Genomic DNA, 20,915 nt, shown 5'->3' on the forward strand with positions numbered 1-20,915 from the left:
GTTCTTCAGTTTTAGAAGTTACTAAGTATGACTAAAATCAGTTTTCATGTAGTGTTTTACTATGATTCATGCATAAATAACTCATTTATTTACTTTAAAAGTAAGCAAAGCTTGCTTGTTCATTTACAAACTTGTAAAAAGGAAGTTGCTTATCTGTCTGTTTAGAAATATACTTTAGGCAGTAATTTGCTCAATATGACTTCATTTACTGTACTAGAAAAAAACCTATGAAACTATGCCCAATCCATTTTTCAGTATGTTTTACAGTAACTTCATAACGTCTGCACATGCAAACACATTTTAAAATCTAGTATAGATAATAAGAACAGAATATCCTCAATAAAAACACATGCCTTCCTTAACTGTTTGAAACAGTGTAAACACACTTTTGGCATATGCCTTCAGATGAGAGGCTGAATTTTACCTGTGGAATTACACTTAAAGATTCACTCAAAGGTGCAGCCAGAGATATCAATTCTTTCATTGTCATTTTCAGCAAATCTGTTCTGTTCTTTGGCTCTGATGCCAACAAAGCCTACAAAAAGGAGGGAAAAAAAATAAAAATCAGGTGTTTCTAGCCATTTTACTGTTCTATGAGTTCTGCTCCCATTCCTGTATTTACCATACCACAGCCTAGCTTCTGACCATACAGAATGACTAAGAAAAATTTGCAAATTATTAAGTTTCAGTTCCAACTCAGCTTTGTTCAAAGCTTCTCAGAATAAAAATCATAGCACTTTGGAGAGCAAAAGTATCTGCTGTACTACACATACTTACATTTTCTAGTATGGATTTATTTATTTTTTTTTTTAGGTTAATAACATCTATTTGAGATGACAAGGGCCAGCCAAATAATAAATTCTGGTTTTCAACACAGGATGAAACAAGCAGAGCATCTTTGAAAAAAGAGAAGTGATGCATCCATCTCCAAATAGTATTTCAGTGCATAGGATATCCAATGGAGATGAAAATACTCTAAATTAGTCTTCTAAAATGCAGGAATTTAGAATAGTCTCTCCTTCTCTAGTAGCTCTTGCTGAATTTTTCCAAGTTAGTACAAATGAATAATCATAAATCATTTATTACCAATAAAAGATTATTATCCATTTGTGCTTTGGGGCCTAGAGTCTGTTCAGCATCAGTAAGAACCAAGTGAATTACAGAGTTTAGGCAGAAACAGAGTAGTAGTTTCTGTCAGCTTATCAGTATCTTTAATGATAGGAGAAGCAGAGAGGGCAGGTGGGAAAAAAAAGGTGTTTGTGAAGTATAAAAGAGAGGCAAATGACCTGAAGTCTGAAATTTCATAATGTTAAAGCTGAAAATCATATTTTCCCACCCACTAACTGAAGCTGCACCTTTGCACTATTCAGTAATAACATTCCTATTTTAAAGAGGTCATGGAATGGTTATAACATTAAAAATTACATATTCTTATTAAAATAGGTGTATTTTAGGTTAACAAGAACACATCACAGGATGTAACTAGCAAAGAGATCACACTGCATTAATAAAATAACCTTCTTTTACTACTGTTAGGATACACATTATAACTTGGATTTTTATTATCTAAATGCCACGTGACATTGAAGGTTCAATCCATTTTACTGAGTCTACAGGGCTATTCAAAAGTACTGCCAAAGAACAATATCACCTTTCTTTACTATAAAATTATAATCTGAGAACAGTTTATTTCAGACTAATCCCAATGTTAATTTCAAACTTTCCTGTTAATTGACTAGACTTAGTACTCTTCCAGAAGTGTCAAAATAGAAGCCTCTGACCTGTTTATCCATAGAGCTGTGGCACAGTGCAAGTTTTGTCCTAAGGAGTCAGTAGGCCAACTGCAGACTACACAGGTTTTCTGCAGTGGGATATTCACCAAGTCCTTGCAGTAACCTAACTTTTCACATAAAAAACTGATTCAAACATGCTTTTTTCCCCCCCCACACATTGTCAAGACAAAAACTAGATAATGTCCACCAGATTCAAACTGTGTAGTGTGAATGAGGAAACTAGAAAACACAAAATTGCCAAATTCCATCTGCAGACAAATTACTCTCAGAAGTGACAAAAATATTTAACTGCTGAAATTGAACAGGAAAAGTGTTTCTAAAACCTACTAGGGCACTAGTAATGCTCTACTTCTGATCTCTGCTGCCTTGCACACACATCTAGCAAAGCCAGGAACAAGCTGTCACTCATATAAGAGGTCAGACAGAAGCCGGCTGCCTCAACTTTCTCAGGGCAAACTCAGAGTAGAAAACAAGCAAGATGAATTATTCTGGCAGGGAGAGCTTGCTCCCAGCAGTCTTTCAGTTCCTTGGAACGTGCTTGAGATTGCACTTCACAGAGTGGAGTAAATTAAAAACCATATAGTTACTCTTGGACTCCTGTCTTAGAAAACTGGTGGAAAATCAAGATCATAGAGGTTAATTTAGGGGAAAGGAAATATGGGTCCTTTAAGGAACAAAGGAATGGAAATAGATGAAGTATCATATGCAAAACCAACTCTGCAGTGGTTGACCCCACAAGGATGTAGAAGAGCTGCTGCATACAAATGTGGGGCACTCAGTGAGAGGTGACATAAGCAGGGACAAAACACTGCCATCCCGCCATCAGTTCTGAACTTGGCAGAAGTCAAAGAGGCTGGGATTAATGGAGCTGAAGGTAGCACAGGGAGTGGGAAGAATGTGGGAGCATGGCCCCACATTCACAGATGAAAGTCTTCAGTAATCTACTCCTTCACTGCACTTGAGACTGTCAGTCAACACCAGTTAGTGTGACACTATTAACTTGTGCTTTATTGCTGTTGAGTGGCCTTCCCAAGTTCTTTGCAGTATTTAATAGGCCACCATTTTACAATTCTGTGTAAAACAAGGTCTGTTCATATTTTATCCCTCCTGCTTCATACTGAAGTAGCCCATAGTTACATGGTTAACAAAGCCTTACCTAATCTGTGAATTAATCTATGAATTTGCCAAAATTATTACACTCGTAATAATGTAAAATTGTAACATAAAGCCTAAACACAGTCTTTAGAAATGCCATTGAAATCCACCACAAACCAAAAATCTCAAGAGCCAATAGAACTGTGGTGCCAAACTACAGTTTATGGTTTAACTACAAAAGGCTTCTTGGTTGCATAACAGCAATCAAAGTCTGTATAAAAAAAAAAAGGAAAAAAATAACTGTTTGATCAAAAGGAGTTGGAGTGGGAAAAATAAATATTTAATTTCATTTTTTTAAATGTCCCTTCTGAAGAATACATTTAAATCAGAAGCAGTGACATTAGTTGGTACCTGTATGTAGAATGGAATGCCTGCACTCCGTCTGGTTGCACAAAGTGTGGAAGAATGATCACAGGATTTGATTTCTTCTAACACACAGTTTAGCCAGTGCTCTGGCATCTTGTGCAGACTCTCATTGTTACATCTACATCAAACAGATACATAAGAAACATGAAACAAAGTAATAAAACAAGAACAAAGTCAAAGAAAGCATTTAGTGACCTTAAGAAGTATTTCTTGCTGTATGTTAACATCTCCAAGCATATACACTGATTTTTATTATGAAATAAAAGGAATTTTAAAAAAGATTACATTTTTCCAGTGTTGGTACAAATTATATTAACCCTCCTTATGAGAGCCACTAGCAAAATACATTTAACTGAACAGGAAACAAGGTTCTGTGCTTCCATGCTGCAACAATTCTCTTGTGCCAAAAATTATTACCATCCTCTGGAGGAAAAAACAAAGACATATGCACATCAGCCACTGTGTAGGAAGTGACACTTAACAAATTGTATCTTTGTTGCCACACAGTAGCTGATGTGAGACCCTGACACTAATAATCATGTTTGTAACCATACAAACAGAAACTGAAGCCCCTCAAGGTAAGTACACAATGTAAATAACCTCGCAAACCTCAGAGCAATGGAAGCAATCAAAAACAAGACCCATAGTGCTCTTTTCAATACTAAGTCAGTTAAACTTCTCATAAAGTACCTAAATTGCCCTCCTATCATCAAATACTCCTCCTTTGCAGTTATAAAACACAGCATTTCCTGAAAGCAAAGGACTTCCAAGGACAAAGAAAAGCTCAAGTCTGCTTCAATTACTGGTGCTGTTCAGTTCAACGAAATGTACCACATTCTGTGTGCAACACCAGCCCATTAATCTTATGTCAATGTTCCAAAAGGATCATTCATTGTTACAAAAAGCTCTATTAACAGGACACTGTTATTAAACCCTGTCACACTGGTTTGACAAGTGATTCAGAGCAGAAGAAATAATTCATCACTGTGGGCAATACAACTGTAATTATCACAACCATGCAGGACTTACCTTACCTAAAAATATAAACTATAATTAAATTCATGACTAAATTGTGAGACCTTACAGTAAGACTACAATCAAGTTTTCTACCTGGGTGACTGAAATAAAGAATTTAAAAGAAAAGGTAAAAGACAACAGGTACTGATGTGAAAACCAAAATCTAATGGAAGGTCTGCATATATTCCCTTCTTCCTCCTCCTCTTATTAAAGCAAGAATTCACATTGGCTAAAAACCTGATCATGAACAATAAATGAGGCTTTAATCTGCAGTGAAACACTCCTTTCCTTCATTCACAGAGAAACAGAAAACTAGTAATGCAGAGAACTGAGGTCACAGGAAGTGCCAGACAGGTCAGCAGGAAACACAGAATGCTTCTTATTCTTCAGTAATTCCTGCAGGATTTTCACCGTATTTTCTACAGGTATTCTCCCCATTTTTTAAGGGCAGCACCTCTTCAAAAGGGCAGTCAGAATGCAAAGCACTAGTCCAGAGCTCAAGAGGAACTAAACTTCACAAGCAACACATCACCTGATACCACAGCATAAAAGTAAGGCACTTTCTGCCCCAAGCCTATGACAGAGGCAATCAGATTAACCTGGAAACTCACAGTGAGCTCTCTTTTCTTTAACTACTCTTTTTCTTTTGCTGGTAAGTGGCTTGCCCTTGCTTACTTTCAGGATGCATTCTTAAACTCACTTTTGGGTACACAATGAGGATACAACTCTAGAACTGAAACCACACAAAACTTCTCACAGATCTCCTCCATGAGCCTCAGCAGTTAAAACACTACTTTGCAGTTCTCTTCATCCACATCAACACATTCTGCAAAATCTCCTCATTCTGATCATGGAGGCACCTGGTCCTACCTCCATAGCTAAGCAGAATTTAAATGTCTCCATTCAATCATGCAAAGAACAGTGCTCATCTCTCTTCACTACGTTATCTTAACACGAACACCTCATGAGAAATACCTACACCTGCTGGGACACAGAGAAGTAGAAAGTAAAGCATTAAAGAAATATTTAGAAGTTGCTATGTAGCACACTGAATATTTTATTCTTAAGTAAACTGAGGGATTTTTCTCCTCTCAGGATTAGTAGAAAGAGAAGTATACTGAAGTCAAATAGACTTCAGACTCCCTTAAAGCCATATTGCTTCAATCTTGCCTCAAGTAATACTACCTTGTTAAGTCACCTACCAATGCACTTTTATTTATTAGAAGGTGAAAGAGTTACTGCTGTAGAGTTAGAAATATTAGAGACTATTGACTTTGCAATGGAGATGACTACTCCCTTCCATTTGGCAGCTCAGTCTCCTTGTGGTCTGGCAAAGAGAATATTGTCATAAGAAGGAGGTGGCCCTAAATTTTGAGAATAATGAAACTTTACAATAAAAAAAGAAAGCCTCAAGATCAAATGTCATTCTCCAGAATGAAACAGCAATTATTTCTACCAGATCAAACAAATACTGTTGATAATGAAAATATAACACAGTAAGTTGATACACAAATTACTTAAGATGAAGTACATTAAGCATAACCCACAATTTTCTGTCTGTTAAAACAATTTCATACATGCCCCAAACCATTTCTGTGGTCAGTATCAATGAGTACAAAAGCCTGGCAATCCTAAGTTAAAGCTAAACTCCTCTCCCTAAGTCATATAACTATATTTTCTCCTATGTGAAATAAATGGTGTGTTAACAATAGGTCAGTCTTGAATTCGGCCTTCCTGGATGCAATGCCCTGAGGCATAAACATCACATGACCAGAAGCATTTTTCTACGTGTGTATATCCAGAATCCAGTGCATCAAATCACAGTAAGCAGTTCCTATCTAGGGAAAAAGTGTGTTTCTTTCACTATTTTTTCTCTCTCAACAGGCCTCTAGTATTATTCTTTTTCACCTAAGTAATATGACTCCCATTTTTTTTTATAGACACAATACTGCCCCTGGTACTTCTCAGACCAGAATCTAACTTCAGAAACACATTACTATTCAAGTGATAAGTCTGCTTTTAAGAACAACTCCTTTGAAACTACAAAGTCCTTCCACTTGAATCTTCCTTTCCATAGCATCTGCTCCACATGAAAAAAAAAAAATCCAGATTACGTAGGGACATGCAGAAGGGCTTGAGGTTTCTCTATCAGTAAAGCAGAGCAAGGAGAAACTTGGGTGGCTTAAAAAATTCAGAAATACACTATCATTACCCCATCTCTCTCTCACACCAAGCAGGAAAATAAATAGGAGTGAAAATACAAACAGTGTTAAAAATTAACACACCTTCAACCTGAGCAGTGTCTTAACATTGTATCTCATACTTCCTTATGTAATCTATTTCCTAATGCTACAAGCATCTCAATATATAAGAACAGTTTTTCTCCCCCACTTTCTTTGTCTCCCTTCAACACTCTTTCCTTTACATCTGTGATTACACTTTTGCTGAAAAATTATTTACAATTTTGGTAAGTTTCACTAGCAAGTCCATTAGTGATATTTCCATTTTACAAGTCTTCCTGGCAGATCATAGCAGGCTGGGAAAGCAAAGAGTTACAGTCACTTCAGAGCAACAAATTGAGATAGAAGCAGAGTTTACTGCAAAGATTAGCAGAGGTCTATTCCAGTTCCCCAAAAGAAATACTACAGAAGATCAGACACTGACTAGGTACAGGTAAGTAATTTTCACTGATACTGACAGATTACACACTTAAAATAAAAGCGTGATTTTTATCTCTTTCTTTTATTAAGTTACAGTTTTCCAGTAAACAATTATGGACCTAACTTACCACATCCCCTAAAATAGAGGTAGATTTCCAGAAAAGATATCACTGAAAAAAGAAATGCAAAGCAGGAAAAACGTCACTTGGGACAGAGAAATTGCTTAACTAATAAGGATTACAGGAGATTCAAGTTTTCAAGTTTAAAACAGATTTCTGACTTTGCTGAACCACCATGTTATCAGACCAAATGAGCATTTTAAAATTTCTCCAGGCCTTTGACAGGAAATAGTCTTTTATAAAAACACATTGCTTATTTCATTAATATGAATGTTGCTTGTTATGTAACTGTATGGTTTTCTGAAGGTGCAGCTGCAGGCAACATTAAGCAGGCATGACAAAGGGAGCACTACACTCCCAGAAGGAGTATCAACAGGGAAACAGAAGAATGGCAACTTGCATATTAGAGCAGACTCAGCAATTTACATCCAAATTTCAGGACAGATCAATTTCATCAGGTTTGTAAGAACTCTCTGCAGAGGAAACATTTTTCTTTCACCACTATCTCAAACAGGTCTGAATACCATCATTCTGTCTCAAAAAAGGTCTGCTCTTGGTTATTATAAATACTGGTGTTTAAGAGCTGTACAGCTAAAAGCAAGCTCAGATAAAAGAGTGCAGCATAAAGTTTTAAAGAAGTGCTTGGCTATAAGTAATAAGTTCAACTGGAGTAATTCATAAATGCCAGGGAAGATTTTTCACTGTGTTTTACAGAAAGAACGAATTCAAATGTCAGGGATGCTTCTGCACATCTTGAGTTCAATCCTGTTCAACAAGGTATCATGCTAAGCTGTACATTACTATAAGCTGCCCTGGACAAAAAATTTCTCCTCCGGAATTTGTGGACACAGCAGTAAATTAATACAGATTCTGACATATATGCTTTAAGACTGCCCATGAGCCACTCAGCTATGGAGAGAGGTAGGCTAGTTGCGATTTACTTGCAGAATGGAGCCCCCCCAGCTGTAGCAGGGACATGGAAAGATTCCATGACAATCAACAGACCTGCAAGGCAGCTGCACTCACCAAGACTTAATTCACCCCTTTTGGAGGAGAGTCTCAAAATATTCCTCATATCCCAAGAGTACCAAACCAAAGAGTCATTTCCTGCTCTGGTATCAGTCTCCTTTCTCCTTTGTTTTAAATACAAATGTAAGTGTTGAGACCTGTAGTTCCTGGAAAATATTGTCTTTCATTGAAATGAATGCACATCCACAGAGCTGCTCTCCAGTTCTTATGAATCTTTCTTCCCAAAGGAACACTTGCTCTGCTTGAAATACCTTAACTTTAAAAATGCTAGGCAGTATGGCTAACCAAAAAATTGTAACTGACACCTGCTAATTCAGAAGAGGAAGCTTCCTTAATTTTGAAAGGCTTTTGTTTTGAATGATACATACATATCACTTAATGTTTGAATAATTTTCAGGCATGCAGAGTTTTCTCAGCTCTTCATTTTTCAACCTAAGGCTGCTGTTAAGTGGATTGTGCTCCGTTAAATACAATGGCAGAAAGCAGGAGAGGCAACAAACACACCAGCAACTTTTCCAAAGTCTGGGTAGATTTGCTCTACTCAGCTTTTAAAAGAAATTTAAAAACTGCAAATCAAAGAAAAACAGTAAGTCTCCTATAAACTGACTGCACATTTTATATGGTTTCCATTATTTCCTGCTTTTTACTTTGCCTTTGCTACAAGACAGTCTTGCAGACTGACTGAGATCAGACCAGTGGGGCTGTACCTGTTTAGATTACTCCTTTCTCATCTCAAATAGACTCGTGGTAGTAAAAGGTCTGCTTGTTGGTTGTTTTTCTTTTTTAACTGTATTACTCTAATGGCCAGACTCTATTCATGTCGATGGGAGAAAACTTACATAACCTTAGAACTTCCTGAAACAAGTTTTCATGGTATAGAAGAATATCCCAATATCTTAACAAGTATATATAAAACATATGGACAGGCAAAAAGATAAGCCGTAATTTTTTTTTTTCCTTCTTGAGTAAACAACCAAGTGTTAAAGCAAGGTTGTGTGAACACTCAACAAACTCCTCAGGCCAATTTGAAAACCCTCAGATTGCTATCACCTGAAAGAAAACAATGTACCTTGGAGAGAAAGATCACCAAGAGAATCATGGCATGCAGTTTAACAGCCCACTGGCACACAGAATGAACACCACCATGTGTCAAGTACCATTATTGTAGCAGTGCTGGTGCATGGATGCAGCAGCCTCACCCAGCATCCTGTAGCAGAGACCAAGCCTCAGTTCTGTTGAGAATATTTTCTGAAGGGACACACAATGAACCTGATCAGCCAGCCAGTCTGTACTAAAAGCACCAAAACTGTTTCCAGTATGAAGTAAAGAAGAAACAGATCCGCTCATCAAACTGGCTGACGTGCAGCAAAAGGGGAACATGGGTTACTTAACCCGGCATTGGTATGAAAATGCAGGCACCTCAAATTGAAAATCTGACTGGTTTTTCATACTTAAAAAGAAAAACAACAGCAAAAAAAAATCCCACCAAACTCTCCCTAGTCGGTAGAAATTTTGAGTTGTCTTATTAAAACATGGATGGGATATAAACACTTTATACCGCTAAGAAACATAACCAGCACTTGAAATCAGTAACTAAGCATGTAATGGAAATTCCAATGATCCTGCCCAGACCTCAGGATCATTCTGTTCATTTAGTATTTCTAGGAAACTATAAAGTTACAAGGGGAAAGAAAAAAGCCAGAGTGCGTATCACACCCTGTGATGTACTCTCAAGTAGTCTTCCAAATGTCACAATAACCAACTCAGTGACAGGTAATAGAAGTTTCCAAGAAAATGTCCTGGCTAAGGCAAGAAGTCTGGCATACATTTTCATAAAGGACAAGAAAAGGGGAGCGAGATGGAAGAATTCTACACTTCTACTTTTCCCAAGAGTTTTTAAGAAGTATTCAGGAAACTAACATGTCAGAAATGAAGAAAAATGCAGCAAGCATTATATGTCTGTATCATTTTTCAATGCCTAAGCATCATCTCTAACCATAAATATTGCAGTCCAAGTCAGTTACAGACATCATGTAACTGTCACAATCAAGCCTACACCAAACTTAAATAAAATCCACATGAAAGCAAGGATCTGCTTTGCACAGCCAGATTCAGGATCAATGCCAAAATTTGGTAAAACTTGTATTAAGAACACAGTAAGTTGCCCATCTTATACCTGGAAAGCATTTCTGTAAGTTGCACGAAGCCAGCATATGCCAATTCAAATGCACCCCTGTGCCTTGACTGCAACAGATGATGTTTAAAGTAATCACCAATATTTTTAACCTAAAAAAGAAAGAAAAAGTTACTAAACCATTTAAAATCACATATACATAACTTATTTATATATGCAAAATATTTTCCAGTTCAAAGCAGCAATCCTCCCCTGGTTGGAAGGGCCATAGGTACAAGCAAAAAGCAAATAGAAGTCCTGTAATAAACAACCACTTACTTTAATGGTAAAAAATATTGAACTCATTTTCTTAGGTTAAACAAGTAGTTCTCTATTATTTTTAAAAGTAAAAAAATATAAAGGACATGAAATTGGTTATTTGTCCATGATGGACATACTCAGATTTAAGAGAAGAAAGAGACAAGTCTGATTTTCAGGGGAAACAAATACAGAATCCTTCTTGTTTGCCTACATTCTTGCCTGAAACCCCAAAGAAAACCCCAACTAAAGCACAACAGCAGAAAAAAAAATCTATAAAATATTTAATATATGAAATTCAAACTCCAAAAGTTGCACTGAAGGGCAACAAATCTACATTAGTTTAAGTAATACATAGATAAATACAGATTTCTGATGTTCCAGAATTCTGCATAATTGCTGTTGATCATTAGAAACAATTTTAAAATGAAGATGATGTTGTAGTAACGTGAGCTATTCCCAAAAGCATTGAAATTGTAAATGTGATAACTGAACTTTCACTTATAGTTATTTTCTAGAGCTCTATTACAATACAAAGCTTTTAAATCTGTTTGGAAGTTTACAGATCCACACGACCTCATTCCATGAAGCATAGGCTGTCTTGTTTGTTGGGTTTCTGTTTTAATTCTGATCAACTTTCAAGGTCTAAATCAAACTGCCCACTTAATTTGTTTAAAATGCTTAGCACATACTTAATGCCCTTAGTCAAATTTACTTCAGAAGTCCTTCCTCAAAGTTCTCCAATAAGTTTTTCCAAACCTTCAATATAAAAAATATGCCTAAAATCACAGCAAGATGCTTACAAAATTCTGTTTGTTCTGTTATTATACAATTACCCTAATACTTTAATCATTTGAAAAGTAATTAAGTTGTCAGGGAAGTAAATGTCATATCTACCTTTATGGGTTTTCAACCTCCTGTTAAGTAATTTGTATCACCCAAACAATAATTTTTAAAAAAAAATCTGAGACAGTCTACATATTATTTCCTGCAGCTAAAACTCACTTATGTGAAAGACACAATAACTGGAGCTAAATATTTGAGCTAAAACGGTTATTTCTGAGTGCATTTTAAGGTAGCTTTTGTAGCCACAAGGCTTCATTTCAGCCTTCTAGTCCAAAAGGAGGAGTAAGTACTCTTTATTCACAAGGACTGACCCACGGACAGGGCAATTCTCCACGTGTGTAAACAAAACCAAATCAAGAAATCCATACACATACAGATCAATTTACCAGCCCGTCCCAGTACCACACTTATGCTTTTAGAATTCACACAAATTTATTTATTCTTTGGTCACATAACTTGACTATTTATATTTCTGAGCTTCTTGCAACAGCCACGTAGACTAGAAGTTTGCATCAAACTGAACTCACAGGCTAGAAGCAGCACCACCATAACTCAGCTCTTGGTCAGAAATTCAGAATACAACAGGTGAATCTTACTAACTCAATGATCAACAACGTACAGGGCTACATTGTAATTGCTGTAATTGCTGAGAGCAATTATCTGGGTATTCAAGACAAAAATTCTCTCAAAGATGTTCCGAAAGATTAATACAGGCCATGGGACAACCAAGTCTTTACTTCTGCTGCCTGTTTCTTTTCACTTTGGCACAGAGCTCTGGCAAGCTTATCTCCCGAATTTGTCTTAAAACTTCCCAGGTGAGATAAACAGAAGTTTGAGGAAAAGCTAAATGTTCCTCCAGACTTGAAGCATTCACTATTTTCACGTCATATGACAAAAACAACACAGAATCTTCATTAGATGTCTTTCCATTACCTGGCTACATGATACTATTTATATTGATGAGCCTGCCATCTCTGGATTTTTAGGATCAGATGGAAAATGAAAAGTAGAATATGCATTTGAATAGAGAGACTCCTCCAGCTATGCACTGCACTTCCTATGTTTTATTTCTAAAGGCAAGGCCACCATGTAAAATAGCTGATGTTTTGAAGACTGTCACATAAACCCAATCTCCTACTCAAAAAACAAGGAGAGTGCAAATCCGATGTTGCCCCAACTTCTTACAAACAACAATGAAGTATCATGCAGGAGCTGCCTCCCTGCCAACCTCTTCCTCACAGGTACACAGCACAATAGGCAGCATTACTACTGCAAAGAGTAGCCCCCCAGCACCCCACTGCCTGCAAGGAAGCAGTTCTGTTGTGCCACTTCCTAATGTACACCAGCACTGTAAGACACTGTCTTCCCATCTGCATGCTCCATTAAAAAAGCAGGCACAATCAGTCAGAAGACTGAGCAAATTCAATGCTCATTATGATTTTTAGTGTAAGTTACGACAGCATTGATCCCCTGAGGGACAATTCAATACAGTTACTGGCCCAGATGTGGAGCAGGGTACAACAGGAGGAAGGTTTGCAACAGGATGACACACACTGGCCAAGGGATGCTATGAGATTTTTTTCAACAATTGCTTAGCCCTGGCTCAAGGCAAGTTGACCTAGGTTTCTCTCCAAGTTTTATTTTTCTGTATTCTTAAATCTCTTCCAATAGTTACAAAACAAAGAAAAAGAATGGGTAACTTGAAAGAAAAGTTCTATATGCATAAGATAACAAAATCCAATTTGCTTATTTGTCAACACTGAAAAGTGTTTAATAAGTCTGAATCCCCAGCAGTTAATGGCATGGACATTTTTTACCACTTCTGATGAATGAAACCTCTTCCTGTTTATTTCTGTATAAAACAAGGTAATGACCTAAAGTTACAAAAAGTACAGAAAAGATGCCCACATTTTTCTTCGTGTATTTTCTTGCAAGCCTGAGGAAAATCAGGATTTCAAACTGATGTCTCATCTATTAGCATTCTCCAAATGAGAATGCAGGACTTTTGTTTTACAGGAAGACATCTAAAACATAAACAAGCTGAAGAAGCATCTATAGGAAAAGAAGGTATCTTTATAAAATCACAGAAAATCCTGAGCTGGAAGAGACCCACAAGGACCATGGAAATCCAGCTCCTTCCTTAATAATGTATTATTTCTGAAAGAGCACCTATCAATGTCTGCTCTTCAGAAACAGATGTTACAGTTAGAACTGACTCATTCTAAAACACCAGTTCCTCTTTGACTTGGCGCAGATTAAGGAATGTAATGGTGGAAATGCATATCTGTTCTCTCATCTGCCCTCCAGACCCCGGCAACAGTACAAGCACAGCTGTTAACCAGATGAAAACATGAGGACTGGAGACAATGCAAACATAAAGACAGCAACAGTATTTCCATGACACCACATTAGATAAGAAATAAAATCTTGAGTACATATTGCTGTTTTGTATTTTTAAATGTAAAGTTCTAACACCTAAGGAAAAATTGAGTGTTTTCTGTTAGAAAGAAAGAGGTTAAAAAGTAGTCGGTCTTTCATATGTAAACTGGTTTTGTTGAAATATATGGAAATTAAAAGGTCATCAATTAAAACAGAAATTTAATAAACACAAAAAATTTCCCAAATAAATGCCTGTGGTAATCTAATTTCTTGCAAACACTGAACTCAACGTTCTGCAAGAGACCCAGATGGCATATTAAGATTTCTGATTTCTCAGATCAAAAAAATCAGAGGAAAAAAATCCAGTCACATTGCATACAAATTAGTCAAAACAATGGATAGGGGGGAGACAACACTAAGAGACTAGTCAGCATGTTTGACTTTCAAAACTCTTGACTTTGAAAGCTAATTAAGGAAGAACTTTAAGCAGAATCTCAATATGCAGAGTTCAAAATGAAGCCAGTTTAGATTTTTTTTAGCAATTCTATTAGAGACTAATATAACCTGAGAGAGGGACAACAGGGAGGGTAGCAGGCAAGCATTGGTATCCCTAAACACAGCACACATCTCATAAATAACCCAATACAATTAGAATGAATGAGTTTCTTAGTTACATGTAATAACTTCTTAACTTATCTGTTTCTATTGTAGTTATACTTTCTGAATACCACTAGATCAAAACAGGACTGATAACCAAGTATAACAAAGAAAATCCTTAGCCCATGGCAATTAAAAGGAATTTAAAAGCCACAACTTTTCCCAAATAGAATACAAATGTAAGAAAAAAAAATTCTGAAAACTGTCTCACCACCACCCAAGAAGAAATTGCAGGTTTTATAATAAAAATTATTTCCCTACCTGTTCTACAGTAATCAACCCATCTGAAGGTTCAGATGTGGTCTGTGAAGGCAAAAGTTTACACAGTGTCCCTAAGAGCAGAGATACTTCCTTCATGCTTCTCCAGCAACATACAAGAACCATTTGAGCTGTGACGTCACACACTTGCCTGTCTTTGCCTTAAAAACAAAAAAATAACAAATGCAATAGTGTAACTCAAGGTTTTCTGAGGCAGGTGTGTAATTTAAACTTCATTTACCCTGCCTTACGAAACACAATTAACCATGAGAAAACTTCTACACTTGCCTGCCCAAAAGATAATTTAGTCTTGTTGACCCTGATTACTTTCCCTGCTCAACAGTTGCTTTAGTTTCTTGGACTTAGAAAAGGCAGTAGTATAAACATTTTACCAGGGAAGTTCTGTTCTAAAGAGCATTCGTCTTTCGGCCACAATTACTATTGTACACTGAGCTACAGAAACAAGTACAACTTAGTAGGCGGGCATTCCCCCATCCATCGCTCCCGGCCGGTTCTCAGGGCGCGTCCCAGAAGGAAGAAGCGTTTGTGACGCGCCGCCGCCACCTGGTGGCCACTGCGGCTCTTGCACGTCTTTACTCACCCTTCTTCTCATGAAAGGAAACGCACGGCCCCACCAAAACACTTCAAACACGGGAAAAACCAACCGGGGAAAGGAAGTTCAAAAACTTGCATAAACTATTGAATTTTAAAATTTACGAATATTCTATAAATTTATTCTAAAAATAAATATGTTTATTATATATACTAAAGATGCCGAATTTTACCATTTCTTGTTATAAGGTTCAGTTTCATAGCTGCTATTCATCAAAACAGACAAAATACTACCTAACATTTCACTACTGCAACCTTTCGAACTGAAGTTGCTGCTTATGTAATTTCGTGCAACAAGTTGCATTGCATGAACATAGTCTCCACTAGCCTTGTGTACAATGGAGAGGAAAAATCACAGTAACACTTCACAACAAGAAATACATTAGAAGCACTGCTTGACAGAAAAGGTCTTCAAGATTACCTGGCCAGTGCGGTTAAGTCAACAGAGTCTAAGCCAGTATCAAAGTAACTAATTTTCATTTGTTTCTTAATAGAGATTAATCACAATCTTCCAGAAGCACAGTGAATTTGTCTTTAAAATCATGTCCATGGATAACTAGCTTCTGACAGGTAAAAAATGAAACATTACACAAGCAAGCAATTGCCAACTGATCATCCATATAAATGCTTCCTCTACAAAAAACACCTTGATTTAATTAGTAATAATGCCTTACCTCGCATTTCCATGCAAATATTTTTCATTGGCCTCTGATCAGCCAGCTCTCCAGATTCTCCTTTGCAGTGTTCTTTCAGAATTTTTGCTTGCATAAAATAATCATTTGTGTCCTGTGGTTGTATCTCATGCAGAATCATCTGCAGGCGACCTGCACTTTCTGCACATTAAACAAGAGGGATATTTAAGATAGTTTTTTCTTCTAGTTCCAGTTCTTCATACTTAAGCAATTCATTTTGGGTGTATAAGTACAAAAAAAGAGCTATGAGCATTAAAAAAAACCCTCACAAAACAAAAAAACCCTCACAAATTTCTATGGTGATTAGAACAATCAAGGAAAAAAAAAAACAAATTTACAGTCTCCAGTTTTGAAAGAGATGCAACAGCACAGTCTGCAAATGTTTGTGGATTTTTAGTGAAGAAGTCAAGAAAACTTCATCAGAAATGAGAAGAGTGACCTAAAATTATGACATAAAATGAGAAGCTGAAAGGGAGGGGTGCTCTGTCTGGCTCTGAATGACTGCAAAACAAAGAGACCTTCAGGAGCATCAGATTTGTAAAGAATTCTTTTGGGATGCTGTTTCGCTCTTTACCTGGATCACTGTCCATTGGAATAAGACCCTCTGGTGATGAGCTCTGTACTACTGGTGATACTACAGCAGAGAGGCTGTATGACATCAAAATGAGCCTGGTCACCACTTCCTTCCATTCAGACACCAGTGTCAAGTTACTTAAGGAAAAAAAAACAAAAAGCAAAAAACAAAATCACAACAGAAACACATCACAACATGGACTTAAATAATATTAGATTTAAAAGAAAGAATCAAAATTACAAACACTTGTCCAACAATATTTATGAAAACTATAAATAGGGTAGAGATTGGAAAGTCTTAAGGCTGAGTTTAACACAGAAAGTATCAAACACTGCAGCAGCCAGAAAGTGTTTGAAAAGCTACAGGTACTGGATTTCTTTATAAATAATACGGCATGATTTTCTGTTCTCTTTAACTTCCACTGCACTTAAATATGGAGTTACAACTTCCCATTTAGTGTATTTTGCTTAAAATATGGAGTTACAACTTATTTAGTGTATTTTACCTACTTGAAGGGTAATTGCTGCAAAGCCCCAGTTATACAGTGCACTCTCCCATACATGGGGAATGATGCTGCTGCTTGAAGCAGAGACTTCTTGGCTTGGAGTACTTCTTCTTCAACAATCACCAACAAAAGCTTGATAACTAAAATATTTTAAAGCACAGATTTGTATTGAACATTCATATATGGTATCTTCTAAGAAACAAACCCGCTTTAAGAAACAGGAACAAAATGTGTACACAACAATTCAACGGAGTACACATAGCTATTCTCTTTACTATACTTTTCCCTCTTTAGTCATTGAAATATATGTTTCCATTGATTTTCAGTTACCTAAGTTCCAGCAACATTTGTTATAGTCAATTTAATCTCTCTCTGAACCAAATGGCAGCTGTGAAAAGCACAACCACATCCGATGCTCATGGACAATCCCACAGCCCATGATGAAGTCACAAGGAGTTACCTACTCCATACTGCAAGTCAGACTTCACCCTTAAATTAATACAGTTATGAGTACAGCAGAATATTAAAGATCTGAAGTTCATGATTATACATTTGAACCTTACGTTTCCCACTAAACAACCTGAGCAATTTTCAAGGATACATGTGCCTATTTTAATTCTATTTATAGCTTGTGATATCTCAGTACCAGAATCTGAAAAAATTACTGATTCCAAGAAGGAACCACGGCTCACCACCAGCAACAGATACCCCAGAGCAATGAGACATGAGGTTACCCACACATTTCCTTCACTTACGGCAACTACAACCATGTCTCAAAATTGTTATTTCACTGCATATGAAGGAAGTATTAACAGAAAAGCCAAGAATAGCACAAAAAAGTACGAAATAGTGAGTTTACTGCAAAGCATATAAAATGTTTTATTACAAATAATGAACTTAAGTATTTTTGTTTCACTGAAGATTACTCAAAGTAGAGGAAACTTGATTAACAAATCTGCCAAACCTGCCAGATCTAGAGCCCTGTCATCTTTCATCCAGGGGCACTAAAACAAAAATATTCCGTATGTGAATAATGCCACATTAATGTGGATGCATATTCACAGGACTGCAAAATCACAAAATGGGTCCAAGTGAACAGAACTCCAAGGGGCAGCACTGCAATCATCGAGTATTGAAACAAATGCAGACCAAATACAGCTGCCTTCCCCCTGGGTAAGCGAACGCTCGGGGGAAAGAGAGCATCCTGCCCTGCACTTCATGCACTCAGCTTCACCAGGCTCACTGCTTGGGCCTCCAAAACACTTTCAAATGTCACTGGTCAAAACAATAACAAAAGCCATCTTAGAGAATATTCAACAGCCTCAACACAGAATGGACTAGATTAAGATCTTACTAAAGAATCAGGCTTAACAGCAAAACACAATATATTTAAAATCCTGTTAAAAATAAGCATCTCTTACTCACTAAGCCTCCCACCAAAAGCCTTATGGAAAAGCAGCAAACTTTCAATGCATATTAAAAAAACTTTTCCCCCAAAATCTTACCTGCCAAAGTGTTCTTCTCCACTGTACTCACTGATGTGTTTTCATCCAGCTGGGGGTTACGCTCAAGCCATTTTCCTAAACAAATGTGCTGCAGTTCTTCATGATATACTAAAAAGTTCAACAAATATGAAGCAGTGACACAATCATATGGCTTGGTACTTGTGCTAAGATCAATTGCTGCTTGGAATAGATGATCTAGATGTTCAGAATCCTGAAAAAAAAACAACTAAACAGTAACACTGCTCATTTAATTGAGCTTCTGGATTGATTTAATTAAGTTTCTTACCACCCTGGAATCTGAAAACCTGCTTTTCATTTAGTCAGCTGGTACATATTTCTTAAGAAACACTTGTTTTGTGCACTGATCACCTTAAATGCAAAACATGCATGTGCATGTATTTAGCAAGGATACAATTACATAGACAGTGAGGATGGGGATACCCATTTATAATGCAGTATTCAACCACACTGCACCTCACAGGGGTTTTTGGGTTATTTTTCAAATTTCAAGTGTTTTATCTGCTAATGGACATTAAAGAGATGGATAGTTTACTTGGTAGCAGTATTTGCTCATCTGTACTAATGAATTTAAAAAGAACTTTTCATGAAGTTATTACAGACAAATCAGCATCAATTCAATAGGCAAAATTTGTGAGAAATCCAAAAAAAAAATCATATAATGAAATCTGAGATCAATCAGAAAGGAAAGGAAAGAGGGAGCTGAATTTCCTAAAAATACCAGAGTAATCACGTCAAAATGTCTCAATTATTTCCAGAGGGAAGTCACAGCTAAGCCAAGAGCTCGCATTAACTATTTCTCTGATAGTTCACAGTCATACCCAATGAACCTCCCAAACTCCTTCATCCATTAGTGAAACAAGCCTCCTTAGATAAGGGTAGAAGCTGTATAAAAATGTACAGAAAGTGTCAGTGATGAACACTACTGCAGGCAACTTGGACCAGCTTCTAAGGTTCAGGATTCCTGCTCTGTACCTAACACAAGCATCTGGTATACTACAAAACATCCATCTTCCACAAAATTACTCCCTCTAAAATCTTAAAGTTCATACCTGTAAATTCAATGCAACATCACGTAGTTTCATCAAAAGTCTAAATGCCAGAATTTTTACTTCCTCAAAAGTACTGGCAAAACACTGGATCAATGTTTGGACACGAGCAGAATCAATCTCCTGATCCAACCGAAAAATTTGTGTCTGGCCTGTTCAAAGAAATTAATGCCTTAGATAGTTGTGCTGTAACTCCTTCCACTGTCTACACATTCTGCTTTGCTATACTAAAAGAAGCATTAAAATTTTTAGCTAAATTATTATCTTAATATTACTTTTCTTAATAGGTCTTAAAATACCATATTTACCATTGTTAGGAATAAGAAAGGCTTACCTTATTAAAAAACTACTCTTAGTAATACAGAAAATAACTTATTGCCAAAAACAGAATCCCATTTATTCCCTATTTAGTTTTGTTTAAAAACTCTTTTCCTGTAAGTATGCAATATTAGAAAATAGTTCCTTTCAAAAAAGACTTTGAAAGCTTCATTGTGTTTTGGCGCTCAGGTGTTTAGAGTTACTTTGTCATAGGAATAATCCCTTAAAATGCAAGCTGTTACAATTTCTTTTGGTTTTAATTTAGATATAAATGAGTTGTGAATTCTGGTCACTTGACTTAATGCCATAAAGAAGGCAGAAATTTAAGGATGTAAACAACTGCATCATACTACAGCACAGAATACAATAGCTGAATCACCTTTACAGAAGTAATGTCCAATTTATATAATCCTTGGCTGCTGCTATAAACAGCTGAGGATAACTTTCTAGTCTTAAAAAAAAAGCAGCACCAATATACTACATACTCATAATAGCAACATTAATGTGTTCATTTATCAAGGGGTTTTGAGAAATGATTTAGCAAGATGGCATTTTTTATTCCCTCTCAAAATCAATCTTAATCTTAGACAACTCCTTTCTTTAAAGAAAAGTGTTACAATTTAGGACTGAAACATATTTTTATGTTGGCCATATGATCCAAAGACAAGATTTAGCAAGAATATCAGTACTCCAAGGCTTTAACAAATACTTCTTGAATTAAGGTTGTCATAAAATCATGAAAATCATTTATTTATTTAAGCACATCATCATTGAATGGACAATAAAACTGCTTTTTATTTAGCATACTATCACGAGGATATGCAATATTTTTCAAGCAAGAGTTTTTGTGAATTCAGCTTTTCTAGCTATCAAGATATATGTGCAGGAAAAAGGACTGAAGTTATCAAATACATTGAAACTTGTCCAGAAGT

At 36.5% G+C, this 20,915-nt stretch overlaps 1 protein-coding gene across 5 annotated transcripts in view; it reads right to left on the reverse strand.

The window, feature by feature from the left end:
• THADA (THADA armadillo repeat containing) overlaps positions 1 to 20,915 on the reverse strand; it is a 154,110-nt gene that overhangs the window by 120,733 nt on the left and 12,462 nt on the right. For 4 of the 5 annotated variants that reach the window (XM_015621549.1, XM_015621551.1, XM_015621553.3 and 1 more), the window contains 9 exons: positions 19,669 to 19,817; positions 18,599 to 18,809; positions 17,098 to 17,233; positions 16,589 to 16,725; positions 15,997 to 16,155; positions 14,714 to 14,871; positions 10,316 to 10,425; positions 3,300 to 3,432; positions 425 to 535 (listed from right to left, as the gene is read on the reverse strand). In XM_015621549.1, the coding sequence (XP_015477035.1) occupies positions 425 to 535; positions 3,300 to 3,432; positions 10,316 to 10,425; positions 14,714 to 14,871; positions 15,997 to 16,155; positions 16,589 to 16,725; positions 17,098 to 17,233; positions 18,599 to 18,809; positions 19,669 to 19,817 (1,304 nt within the window). Of the gene's footprint in view, positions 1 to 424; positions 536 to 3,299; positions 3,433 to 10,315; positions 10,426 to 14,713; positions 14,872 to 15,996; positions 16,156 to 16,588; positions 16,726 to 17,093; positions 17,234 to 18,598; positions 18,810 to 19,668; positions 19,818 to 20,915 lie in introns of those variants that run through there. The other variant, XM_015621557.1, reaches the window with a different exon arrangement.

The sequence above is a fragment of the Parus major genome, chromosome 3, assembly GCF_001522545.3.
Source record: "Parus major isolate Abel chromosome 3, Parus_major1.1, whole genome shotgun sequence".
In the NCBI taxonomy this organism is placed as follows: Eukaryota; Metazoa; Chordata; class Aves; order Passeriformes; family Paridae; genus Parus; species Parus major.